This window comes from Syngnathus scovelli, chromosome 2, assembly GCF_024217435.2.
Source record: "Syngnathus scovelli strain Florida chromosome 2, RoL_Ssco_1.2, whole genome shotgun sequence".
Lineage (NCBI taxonomy): Eukaryota > Metazoa > Chordata > Actinopteri > Syngnathiformes > Syngnathidae > Syngnathus > Syngnathus scovelli.
The window spans coordinates 17,016,440-17,028,464 of NC_090848.1; the positions used below are offsets into that span (position 1 = coordinate 17,016,440).

Genomic DNA, 12,025 nt, shown 5'->3' on the forward strand with positions numbered 1-12,025 from the left:
AACAGATCAGACTCAGATATTGAGTGGCAGTGCATGTGCATTTTGTTTTTAAAGTGATAAACCTTTGCAAGTGCCCCAAAATGCATAAAATGAGCAGCATATTTCAGAACAAGCGCACCAAGCAAGCATTGAGTCCCACTTGTGTCAACTATTTCTTATGCTGCTGATCATGTGTTGCAAGCTTAAGGGTAACTTCATGTGATTCACATTCCGAATGACCCACGACAGAGCAGTTGCTAAGAGGTAAATACGGTTCAATCCGTGTAGGAATTTCACATTTAAGCCGCAACATCAGAAAAAAAATTGCAATGCATAACATACTGCATTCGGTCTTGTTTCGATGTTTTTACAGTACAATTTGTCAAGACAAAGTAGAAATTTTTGCAATGTAAACTTTTATGCATCATGTGAAATTGTTACTTTTAAAATTCTGCTTTGTGTTGATCAATATCTATGCATGGACTGGTATTGAGATGCGCACAGTATAGTATTTATTTTGAGTCAAATTGTAACATTTATGATTCACCTCCTTGAATTGTATCACACCCTGTGTATCAAGGTACGTATCAAATTGTAATTTATGAGAAATGCGTTCCAGATATAAATCTGTTTGACGTTGATAATTTGTGGTTTCCTTGAACTGAACTTGAATAGACTGGATTTCGAGACCTTTTACATATTGCTGCATATTAATAACCATGACAAAAGCTACAGTCGTACCATATTGAATCCAATCTTAATCCCACTGAATCAAACCGAATCGAATGGTTCCATTTTAAAATCTTTCTATCCTTGGGTTATGTGGTACCCCATGTATCGAGAATCATATTGAATCATCTAATGTGGAGAGATGCACAACTCCTAGTAAACAAGATTAGATAGAGGCAGGGTGTGCACTCACATGTTCGCCATGAGGTAATGGATGTTGGCTTCATGCTCAAGAAGTGCTTTGTATAAATTAGTTTAAGTGTTTGGCTAAGGTCAGACACTCGCTGGCAGCTATTAATCAACATTGAACAGACTTCAAGTGTTCCGCAGCTTTATTGAATGTGTCAGATGAGTTGCGGCATGTCCTCGCATGCACAGAAACAATATTTCAAGGTGGAGATCACATCATTTAAAATTTGATTGATAATGACTTTAAGAAATGTTAGCTTCAGGTTCAAGAACAACTCTAAAACTGATTTTTTTTTTCTTTCTCCATTTTTGAGTCAAACTCGGAACACCTGTGCATGACAATATAGCTCTGCAAAATAAATTATTGTTGAAATTGTAAGATTAACGCTATGGCTAACAAACATGAGGGAACTCCACAAATATTCTCATTTATGAAGTCAATGACCAGGGGATACCATGGCTAGTGCAGGTGTTTTATTCTCCATATCACATGGCCATACTACTATTTCATTTCAAAGCTAGTGCTGAAATGACACTGAACTGATTTAAACTAATTTAAAGAGCAATTACAAGTTTTGCAATCAGCGTATAATGTATCTTCTTAAATCACATACAACACACTATTAAGAAATATTCTTTATTATTGACACAAATGAAGCCCTTACTTATCGGGATATCTTGCCCCATTTTCTCTGCAGCAGTGTTCATATAGTAACTACATCTGTAAACTCTGTAAAACCTCGGTCTTATTTGGTGATTAAAGAACAACTTTTAAATTAAAAACTTCTTTTGTTCTACAAAAGACATTTCGGTTTTCTCTTCATCTTCTTGTCCCACTTTTGTCAAACGTTTTACTCACATCTTTTTCTGTACGTGTGCTCCGTTTTCATTTATTTATAGAATTTGTTGAGGACAAGATGATGAAAATAGCTATCCTGTCAAATAATTCTTAAACCTGCTATTTGTTTTTAGTTTTTGTGAACGTGCAGGGGACTTGTGGGCAATAATGACGCATGAGTATGTGTGCGCGTATGTGGGCCGTGTCGTAATGTCACATGTGCATATGATTGAGTTAGTTCGTCAGAGGATTGTGAAGTCAGTGGGATGGGTGCGCGTGATTGTGAAAAGACGCTCCCGACCACATACTTACAGTATGTGTTGTCTCCTCGCATTTTGTCTGTGTGTTTGCCAGGGGCTCTAAACAGGGTCTGTATTGTCCTGATAGGGTTGGCAACAGCGCGGTGATCTGGACCACTGTAATCACGGCTAGGCCTGGGATGAAAGACACTATTGACAGAGTGAAGTGTCTGAAGGGAAGCGAGAGAAAGGAATGTGTTGAATTAGAGAATGGGAAGCACCGCGTGAGAGAAGAGACATTAGACTTGAGAAGCGATTGCCTTGTGCACTTTATGAAATTAATTTTGGCTAGCAGGTTTGAAATGATTTTCAGCCAGGTTTCCATCATGTGTTACAAATCTATAAAGATTAGTGTGCAACAGTTTGGAATAGTAAAATTTGATTTACTAGCATTATAGCTATTTAATTAGTTTAACATCATAGCGACCTAACAGTGTAATCAATGGATAGTAGTAAAAACATTTTTTGTTTGTCACCTTCCTGGCATAATCGAAATAAGCATGCTGTTTGTTCTTTACATTCTGCTGAAATTTCTTATCTGTATGCCTCTGCACACATCGATTCATTTTATATACACACACAACTAGTCACTGAGTACAAAATTGAGCAACAGACTAAATATTTAGACAGCCTGTGAATATGCAGAATTTCAGATGATTTAAGTGAAGGGGATAAAAAGTTTCTTGACCTATTGCGGTGGGGACAAAGCAGGTTTTTAAGGTGGAGGGAGATCTGTATCTGCAGCAGTTGAAAGGTACGCTGATCTAGGTGGGTGGAGTCAGATAAATTAGTTTATTTATTAATGAATTCATTAATAAAAGTGTTTTCCCTCTGGGGATCTAATAATGATTCGTTAAAGTCCTTTTTTTGTTCTTGGTGGTCAGAAAGGTTACATCAGATGGTTATGGAGAGACTGTAATAGTGTTTCCTTATTGTAGAGAGGAGGAGACACAGTTTTATAAAGGATAGTTTGAAAATTTCTTGGCTGTTTTGGAGATGATATCTGTGTTAGCGGAACGATTGAGTATCCATTCCCAGCAAGAAGGAAATCCTTCGTGCCAAATGAGATAACTATGCTCTGTCAATCTATCAATGGGCGGAAATGTTTACAGTGACATCCCATAAGCTCAAATAACAGCATTATAATTTGGTTGCTACTCAAATGAAAGAAACATAAAAACAGGGTTATAATATGGTATGAATCGTTGGTGAGAAGTATGGTTACTTTGAGTGGCAACTGGAATTCATCAATCACAATTCATTATGTTCTCTTCTTTGACCCAAGAAATGTACCCGTTTACCAAGAAAAGTGTGTGAAAAGTGCATCTCATGATATTTTTGATAACAGTGGTGTTTCTTTCTTTTTCACAGAGCTCGAGGCGGTTGAAGTCAAAGAACAGGCCATGAAGTTGTAAAAAACGACCCATATAAGAAGAGCAGGCCACCTCCGGTTCTATAACGCCTGGAAGAGGCACGAGGAGACTCAAGGCCTCCTTTCCCATTACAGTCATGCCCTCACCTCTCATCTTCCCCATTTGCCTCATGCTCCTCGCCTTGTCCATCAGCTCCTCCTCTTCGCCCTTATCGCATCTCCAATCTTTCTCCCCACCAGAAGGTGGGCTTACACATTTGGTGGTTCATAATAAATCAGGTGAGATTTACCTGGGCGCAGTCAACTGGATCTACAAGCTGTCGAGCAACCTCACCAAGCTACGGAGCCACGTGACCGGCCCAGTGACGGACAATCCTCGCTGTTACCCTCCGCCAGGTGTCCAGTCGTGCCCTCATGAGCTCGTGCAAACTCCCAATATCAATAAACTTCTGCTGCTTGATGATGCCCACAACCGCCTAATTGCCTGTGGGAGTACTTCGCAGGGAATTTGCCAGTTCCTCCGTCTGGATGATTTGTTCAAACTGGGCGAGCCCCACCACCGAAAGGAGCATTATCTATCCAGTGTTGCTGAGGCAAGCACAATGTCCGGGGTAGTGATCTCCCCAGATGCTTTTGGTGGGGGTGGGAAACTTTTTGTTGGGACTCCCATTGATGGCAAGTCAGAGTACTTTCCAACACTGTCCAGCCGCAAATTAATGTCCAACGAGGAGAATGCGGACATGTTCAGCTTTGTCTACCAGGATGAGTTTGTATCGTCGCAGCTGAAGATTCCATCAGACACACTCTCCAAATTCCCGGCATTTGACATCTACTACATCTATGGCTTCAACAGTGAGCAGTTTGTCTATTATTTCACTTTACAGCTGGACACAAAACTCACTTCGCCCGATGCTGGCAGCGAGCAGTTTTTCACCTCCAAGATCGTACGGCTTTGCGTGGACGATCCCAAGTTCTACTCCTACATTGAGTTCCCAATTGGCTGCACCAAGAATGGCGTGGAATATCGCTTGATCCAGGACGCTTATTTGGCTCGACCGGGGTCCCGTTTGGCTCAATCGCTTGGTATTCAAGAGCACGAGGAGGTTCTCTTTGCTGTATTTGCCCAGGGCCAAAAGAACAGAGCCAAGCCACCCAAGGAGACGGCTTTGTGTCTCTTCACAATGAGACAGATAAAGGAGAAGATTAAACTAAGGATTCAGTCGTGCTACAGTGGAGTGGGCATACTCTCCCTGCCCTGGTTGCTCAACAAGGAGCTGTCCTGCATCAACTCGGTAAGTGTGTGATCCTGCCTGTTTGCAGCTGTGTCCACATGTGTCTGTTTGATCAAGCTGCTTCTCAGTTCCCGTATCTGCTCAATGGAGGTTCTACAACACCGTTGAAGTGGTCACATGTCTAAGCATAGTGTTTGAAATACTCTTTTAATATAATAGGGCATCTTAAGTGGACGACAAATCACGGGAAACTTACTATAAAGTCAAGTGGATATAGCAAGTATACCACCTAGATCCCTTCATCTTTCACCAATGTTTTTCCAAGTACTAGTAGTTATCTTTAATCTTCTCTAAAATAACTGATGTCTACAACTTCAGTCCTACTTTGTTTACAATTTATCGTTTGTCCAGAACCAGAAAGCCAAGTCCGACAACAAAAACAAGTTGTACTTTTACTTCTGGATTGGACTATCAAATGGAATTGTGGCTATGATTGTGAAATTTGACCACTGTTCCATTCCAGTGGTCTAATTTAACAACCACAGCCACAATTCTCTTTAATAGTTCAACCACAAGCCAACACATGCCTTACATTCCCCATAATATGCTTCAAATAGAAGTAAACATGCAATACAATGTCATATGCGGCAAATATGCTATTAGGGATCATTTCATATATATATTTTGAATGCTTTTCAGTAGTGTCTGTAGTCTCCATGACTCTTGTCTAATTCATGCAGTAACTTGCACGGGACCTGCAAAAAAAACAAAACAAAACAAAACAAAAAACTGAGTATATTTTACGGAGAAGAAATTTGGGCCGCTGTAATCCCTATTAGGAATATTTCACACAATCCACAATGTCTTGTCTTGCCCTTTCCTCATAGATGAGCATTATGAGTACCCTGTATCCTCATGAATAATTCAACTGGTTTCACCTCCTGTTATTCAGTCGATTCTCCGTAACAGCCTGCTATAAATCTCTGAACTATTCTCCACCTCTCTGTCCCCATCATATCTTTCCTCCTGTGCTCTTTTTGCCCTCCCATTCTCTTTAGTGTCTTCCAATCCAGCCTCATTATTTGCATGAAGATTTCATTCATTTAACTAGTCTCATTCAATACTTGCCTGTTTTTGACCTCCCCAATTCATCCTTTGACTTCCTCTATCTTGAATATCGCAAACTTAAACATCATTCATACCGCCTTTTACTCCTTTTGTGCCTGTCTTTGCCGTGCTGCTACCACCGCATCCCCTCGTTTTATCACCAACTCGCTCTGACCTCGTCTTGACTTTCCGCTGAGTGATGAGGTAAAGAGTGACTTAGTGTGTAAGCCGGCGTGCGAATGTGATCTGAAAACACAATGCAGGGAGAACAGCTGATGCAATGAAAGAGGGGAGTGGGTTGATAGAGACTGATGGAGACTGAAAAGAAGTTGATAGAGAGGGATATCGAAGGGGAAGAGGCTACAACTGCTGAATTATTATTGAGATGGTGCGTGGACAACAGAGTGAAGGATTGAATGTTAAATAGGTGCATGAGCATGTAAAGACTTTAAAAGACCAGAAAGGACTCGTATTATGCAATTTTTTTAAACGAATTAGAACTGTTCCCAGATGTCTCTCGAGGGGCTCTCCTGTCATGCAAATGAGCCACTGCTTACCCCGCCCTCTTCTATTGCGAGGTGTGCCAGTGCTCCTGTAGCTTTTTCTTACTGTAACTACTACCAGGCAGGAATCCTAGGAAAAACACTTAAGAGCGTCACATACACAAGAATGTTAGTGAATGTTCAATTACTTTGAACTTTGTCATTTTCCAATTGCTTTTTTGTTGTACGCAAGTAAAATACTCACGCTTTTCTGAGAAAGAAAACACATTACAGCCATAATATATTTGTAATGTTGCAACTGCAAGCTACGGTATAATATATTCATAATATATACATAGCTTGTGTTGGGTGGAATCCTCGTACACTAAAAAGGAGACCCCGAAAATGGCATGTTTGTTAAACTATCAATATTGCCACATCAAAGAGAGCAAGTAATTTTTTTAATACATACAATGGATGGACAATACATTACAATATACCGTTATTTATGCAGTGCTTTCACACCAACTTTGACTGTAACAAAGCACTTTACAAAAACATAAAATAACAATGCAACCTAAAAATCCCATAGTGCTTAATTTCTGTTTTATGTGCTTCAAAATCTTCCACTATACCCAACAGGTCACATTTGTGTTATGCGTTCAGAATATTCCTGCTGATTTCATTTACATTTGAAGAGTGTCATGGCTGACACAGGGCAATAAACGCTTTACATCTCTGTCACAAGCTCATTGGTGATGTGCAAGCTCCATGTGGCCTTGTAGTCTGAAGCGTACTTGTATGCTTGCAATTATGCAAATAAGCTTACAGTTACATGATTGTCCTTTATGGCCATCTGTCGTTTTGCCTGCAATCGATCAAGGTCGTGTCAGACGCACTCGCTCGGGGACACGGCTGTGACAAATTTATCATCTTAAAGGCATGTTCAGACATTCCTGAAGAGAGATGCTAGCCTGACAGCTCGTTGCCTCTGTCGTCATGCCAGGTGGAAACTTTCAAGCGGGCCTGTTTCAAGAGACAAGGTCGTGCTCAGTCAGACGAAACTCCTCCCTCTTCACAAACTGTTCCCCATCAAATGCAATCAAGATTATACATACTGTAAGACATTTTCTACACAACTTGTTTTATTAGTACCATTTATCTGTTGGCATGAATATTGGTGTTGTCAATAAGTTTTATAGTCCCTCAGCGAAACAAAACAACAATAACAACAAAACCAACAAAATAATAAAGATATAATGTAATTAACAATTTATTGAGCAGATCTCCAAACTTAAAATTGAAATTCGGCACTCTTTGGTGTCAAACATAGTTTTGTGATGGGGTACTTAATAGTTATGGCCTCCCTCATTGAGCCCTCATCATGGTGATACCAAATAAATAAAAATAAATGTCATCTCATCCTATTATTACAAACAAATTGATGGCCTAGTTGTTTTGAAATCAGAAGTCAAGAATAATAGTTTGTTACTCTAAAAAGGCCAAGAAAAAGTATTTGCAAAATCACAATATCGTTATTTATTACATATAATAGTTTAATATTTTGAGAAAGATTTTAACGCGAGTCACGGGAGTTGACACACACAATTTGCTTTTGCTGGCCACATAAAACGATGTGGTTGGCTCGATCTGGCCCCTGAGCCTCGAGTTTGACACCTGCCTCCAAGAACATGTCAACATGTCAAACTTCCATGATAGACACATATTGTAAATTACATTTTTCAGCTCACCATACAACTTTTTTTTTTAAATTGAAAGCCAGGCCAAATCACTGATGCAGCAGCTGCTGGCAGCCACTCCAGCTCCATGGTCATATGTGCTTCGAGCCATTTTCACACTGAGGCAGAGACGAAACACGTCATCAACAAGCATGGTCACAATTGAAAAGGCAAAATCAGCTATCCCTTTATTTGTCTCTGAAATTCCTGAATCTAGTGTCAGTACATAAATTGGGTACTGTTGCGTACATGCATTTGAAACATAAATTGTCCTGATGATACAACAATATGACATGTATATTTAGATTTTACTGGATGGAGACAAAAGTTAGTTCAGCAAATTCAACACAGTTTTTGTCCCACAGTCTGACAAAATTAAGAATGGCTTGGTCATATTTTTGGAAATAGCTCACTGAAGATTTACTTGGTTCTAATTGGTGATTGGTTCTAATTGGTTCTAATTCTACTTGGTCTAATTTCACACTTGATAGGCAGGCAGGCAGGCACACCAGAGACCCAATATTTTTTATACCATCCAATCAATTAAAAAATAAATTAAGATAGTCTATTAAGGAACTTTGTATATAAATTAGAAACCCTGCAGAAAAATATATACCAAATTGGAGACTGGAGAGCCTCTACTTCACTATTGTTGTCCCACCTACACTTAATCGTTCAGAACACACAAACAGTCAAACATGTATGATCTTTAATGATGTTAGTGTTTATTGCGTACTTAACTTTTTTAACCTTAAAATGAATTACATTTCACAACCTAGGGGGAGCCAACCCACAAAACAACCCATTGTCTGTTGCCCTTTCCCGAGGTCTCAACGGACGTATTTTTGTAAAAGCTATTTCACAAAGCTATAGGGTTGTGTCTTTCATTTTTCAAGGACAAATAAAGCCATTCACATCACATCGCTGTGAGAAGTAATGATGCTTGTGATGCATTCGTATTACGCTTCTCAGATTGAAACCTCTCAGTGTAGCATTATCTTCATTTTGAAGGGCAGCCTGCTCTTGGAACTACTTGCTGACTGTTCGCTGAACTTGTTTTTGAATAGCGGCTCATCTATTGTTTTGTTCTAGTGATGAGTTCCCCATACATGTTCTCTAGTGAGCTGTAACACCTTGATTACACACGAGGGGGGGGGGGGGTCCATTTAATTAATTGCATCCATTCCATGTTGGTGACCTCACAAATTTAATTAGTGTTAGTGGTTATCAATTACCGTATGTTGCTCTCGCTTATAATAGGCTGATTTGTTTTTGTGTGGTTTTTTTTTTTATATGATGTCATTTACACCACATTATCACATAATTATTGTTAATTGATAGATACTTTACTTACACTTTATTTATTATTTGTCTGTTATGTTCCATAGGAACGTTTACGTAACAATGGCTCATTAAATTGTGCTCAACATCAATAAGTCAACCCAAACAAATTTGTTGGAAAATCTTGAGTTTTCTTTTAAAATCACAAGATACTATATTACAAAATACTCTTACAAACTCCACTGATTGAAATTGGCTATGAGATTTTTTTTTAATGATAAAAATAATTCACAAAGGTTTTCATAAAAAATGTAAAATTTGTTATAAAATTATGAAAAGAAGCATGTGCACTCATGTATGTTGAGTTGTTAAAAACATGCTGCAAAAAACATGGTTCCAAATTTGATACAGAAAAATTATGAGAATTTTAATTGTACTAAGTTCATTTTGTTTTTCCTTTTTTAATCACTTCACTGGTCCACTCTGATGAAGGCGGAAGAAACCGCCGAAACATGTCAGGTAAAGAACCTAAAACAATTTGTTTGATATAAAAGAAACCAGTGAAGTGATTATGAGAATTTTATTTGAACCAGCTTCTTCTTCTTCCAATACTCTACACAATGAATTACGATTAAAGTATCTCTTGTTTGTCAAGATATACAAACAACAATGATCTGAATGATGTACTAACTACAGTTGTAAGGGCATTGAACTTTAGAGTTTCAGTGAAGTTGGTGCCCTAATAGGTGTGGCTCAAAAGGCAGGTCTGTCCCTTTTGCCTCCTCATGTTGCCTCGTTATTGAAAAGAGGCCAGTGTTGCTCTGCTGGGAGTTAAAGTGCCGGGTGACCTTCTCCGGCTGTGGGCTGCCATCCAGCTCTACAGCTCTTTAAGCGGGCAGACGCGGCTGCAGCGAAACCCACTCAGAATGTCAAATGAGACGTATTCAGAAATGGCGATGCTATCTTTTTTCTACGTATTTGCTAACGGTTGTCTGTACCTCCTATTTTGTGTGCCTTTAAAGAGGCCATGTGCAAGACAAGCAAGAAAACTATCATTGGTTACTTTCTTATTTGCTCTGGATTAGTTTCCTTCTCTTCCCATCCTTCTATTAATATTTATCAGTGTTGATTACTGTTGTTTAAGATTACCGTCTATTTTAATGGCATTATTTGTATATGCCGCCTTCCTGGCAGCTGACAAGTGTTTATGTGTACAAGAGAGTACGTTGGTGTTTGTTTCCATCTGTTTCATGCTTCGTTCTTCCCCTGTAGTTCCTACTTTATCTTCGGTCTCATTAGAGTTGTCTTGTGCCGCAAAGGATGGATCACCCACATTGCATCATGCTTTGGGCCTCCTGGGTGGGGAATATCATGGCTCCAATGGCTGAGTTTACATCATGCGGGCTAATTTTAATTTTGATATATCCCACTGTGATATTGTGTTTATGAGTTAAGTTACAGTCCAGCTTGTGAAAAAAAATAAACATAACAGTGGAACACCTTTGAAAGTGACATGTTTTCTGTTCGGCATTGTTTTCCCATCATCAGCAGACGGGGAAGTCAGTAGTCCCTGGGCAAGATGGGGAAAAATGCCGAATGGAAATAATGCAGTGCAGACATAAAAAACAAAATTAGGGAAAATAAATGTTTACCTAATTTTTAAGCGTATTGTTATAATTGAACGGAAATTACAAAAAAAGCTTGCAGTCTTTGTTGGGTGAGAGATTGAAATCACCTTTTTGCGCTTCCCATGTGGCACTTCATGCATTTAGATTAAAAAAGATTTCAGACAAGATTCCAATTAATTTTCATTGGTCCCATATACGTAATCTATAATCCATAATTTGTCTTGCGTCAGAGTAGGGTTAGATAAATTGTTAAAACATTTCTATAGGGATATACGTTTTAATGAGATGTTGTTTTCTCTTCATTGTCTTGAGGGATATCGCAGCATGACACAGCAAAATGTTACACAACGTGAGGCATTCTAATGATGTCCGCTAAGACATGCGTGTGTTTCTCTTGTGATTTGTGTATTTTGCGTGAAATCGCCCCAATTTGTTGGTGATTCTCAATTGGACCATTTATGAGTAGCGCCTGTGAAGCAAATTTATGGCACACTGTTGTCTTTTTGTTAACTCAAGCACATGGATTAATGGCCACTGTTGGTTTACAAAAGTCTCAGCTTGTTGTGGATTTTGAGTATATCAGCACTTAGAAACTTAATTACACACAAAATCTCTCTCTCTCTCTCTCTCTCTCTCTCTCTCTCTCTCTCTCGAAATTGGTAACTCTGTGAACATAACATTGACCTTTTTTACACTTCCTAAATTATCGAATAATGTGTGATGACTAATACAGTGTATAAACATTTATTGACAGCTAACATTATAAATTGCATTTCATATACAAGCTTACAAACAACATTAAAGGCCATATACAACGTTTAAAGGCAAAATAACATAAGATATTTAAAAACCAGAAAGACTTAGGACATTTAAAAGCAAAGTAGAGGACTACTGTGACTAAAAGACCATACAGCGCAAGAACATGATTTTGGAAAAATAGATTAGCGATATAGCCTATATCGTTCAAGGAAATGGCACCTTTTAAGGACTGGCAAGTTCATTCATGTGTATGTAAGATGACAAGACTCCTTGTATCATACTATGTCAAACTCAGCCATATTGAATTTAATTTAATCCCATTGAATAGATCAGAATCGAGTGATTCCAGTTTAAAATCAAACCCACCTTGAATCGATTGAAATACGTACCA

General features: G+C 38.7%; 1 protein-coding gene across 4 annotated transcripts in view; it reads left to right on the plus strand.

Moving 5' to 3' along the window:
- LOC125988746 (plexin-A1) overlaps nt 1-12,025 on the plus strand; it is a 180,468-nt gene that overhangs the window by 37,469 nt on the left and 130,974 nt on the right. For all 4 annotated transcript variants that reach the window (XM_049754364.2, XM_049754359.2, XM_049754361.2 and 1 more), the window contains one exon: nt 3,406-4,698. In XM_049754364.2, coding sequence (XP_049610321.1) covers nt 3,544-4,698 — 1,155 coding nt within the window. In that variant the 5' untranslated portion in view covers nt 3,406-3,543. The remainder of the gene's footprint in view (nt 1-3,405; nt 4,699-12,025) is intronic.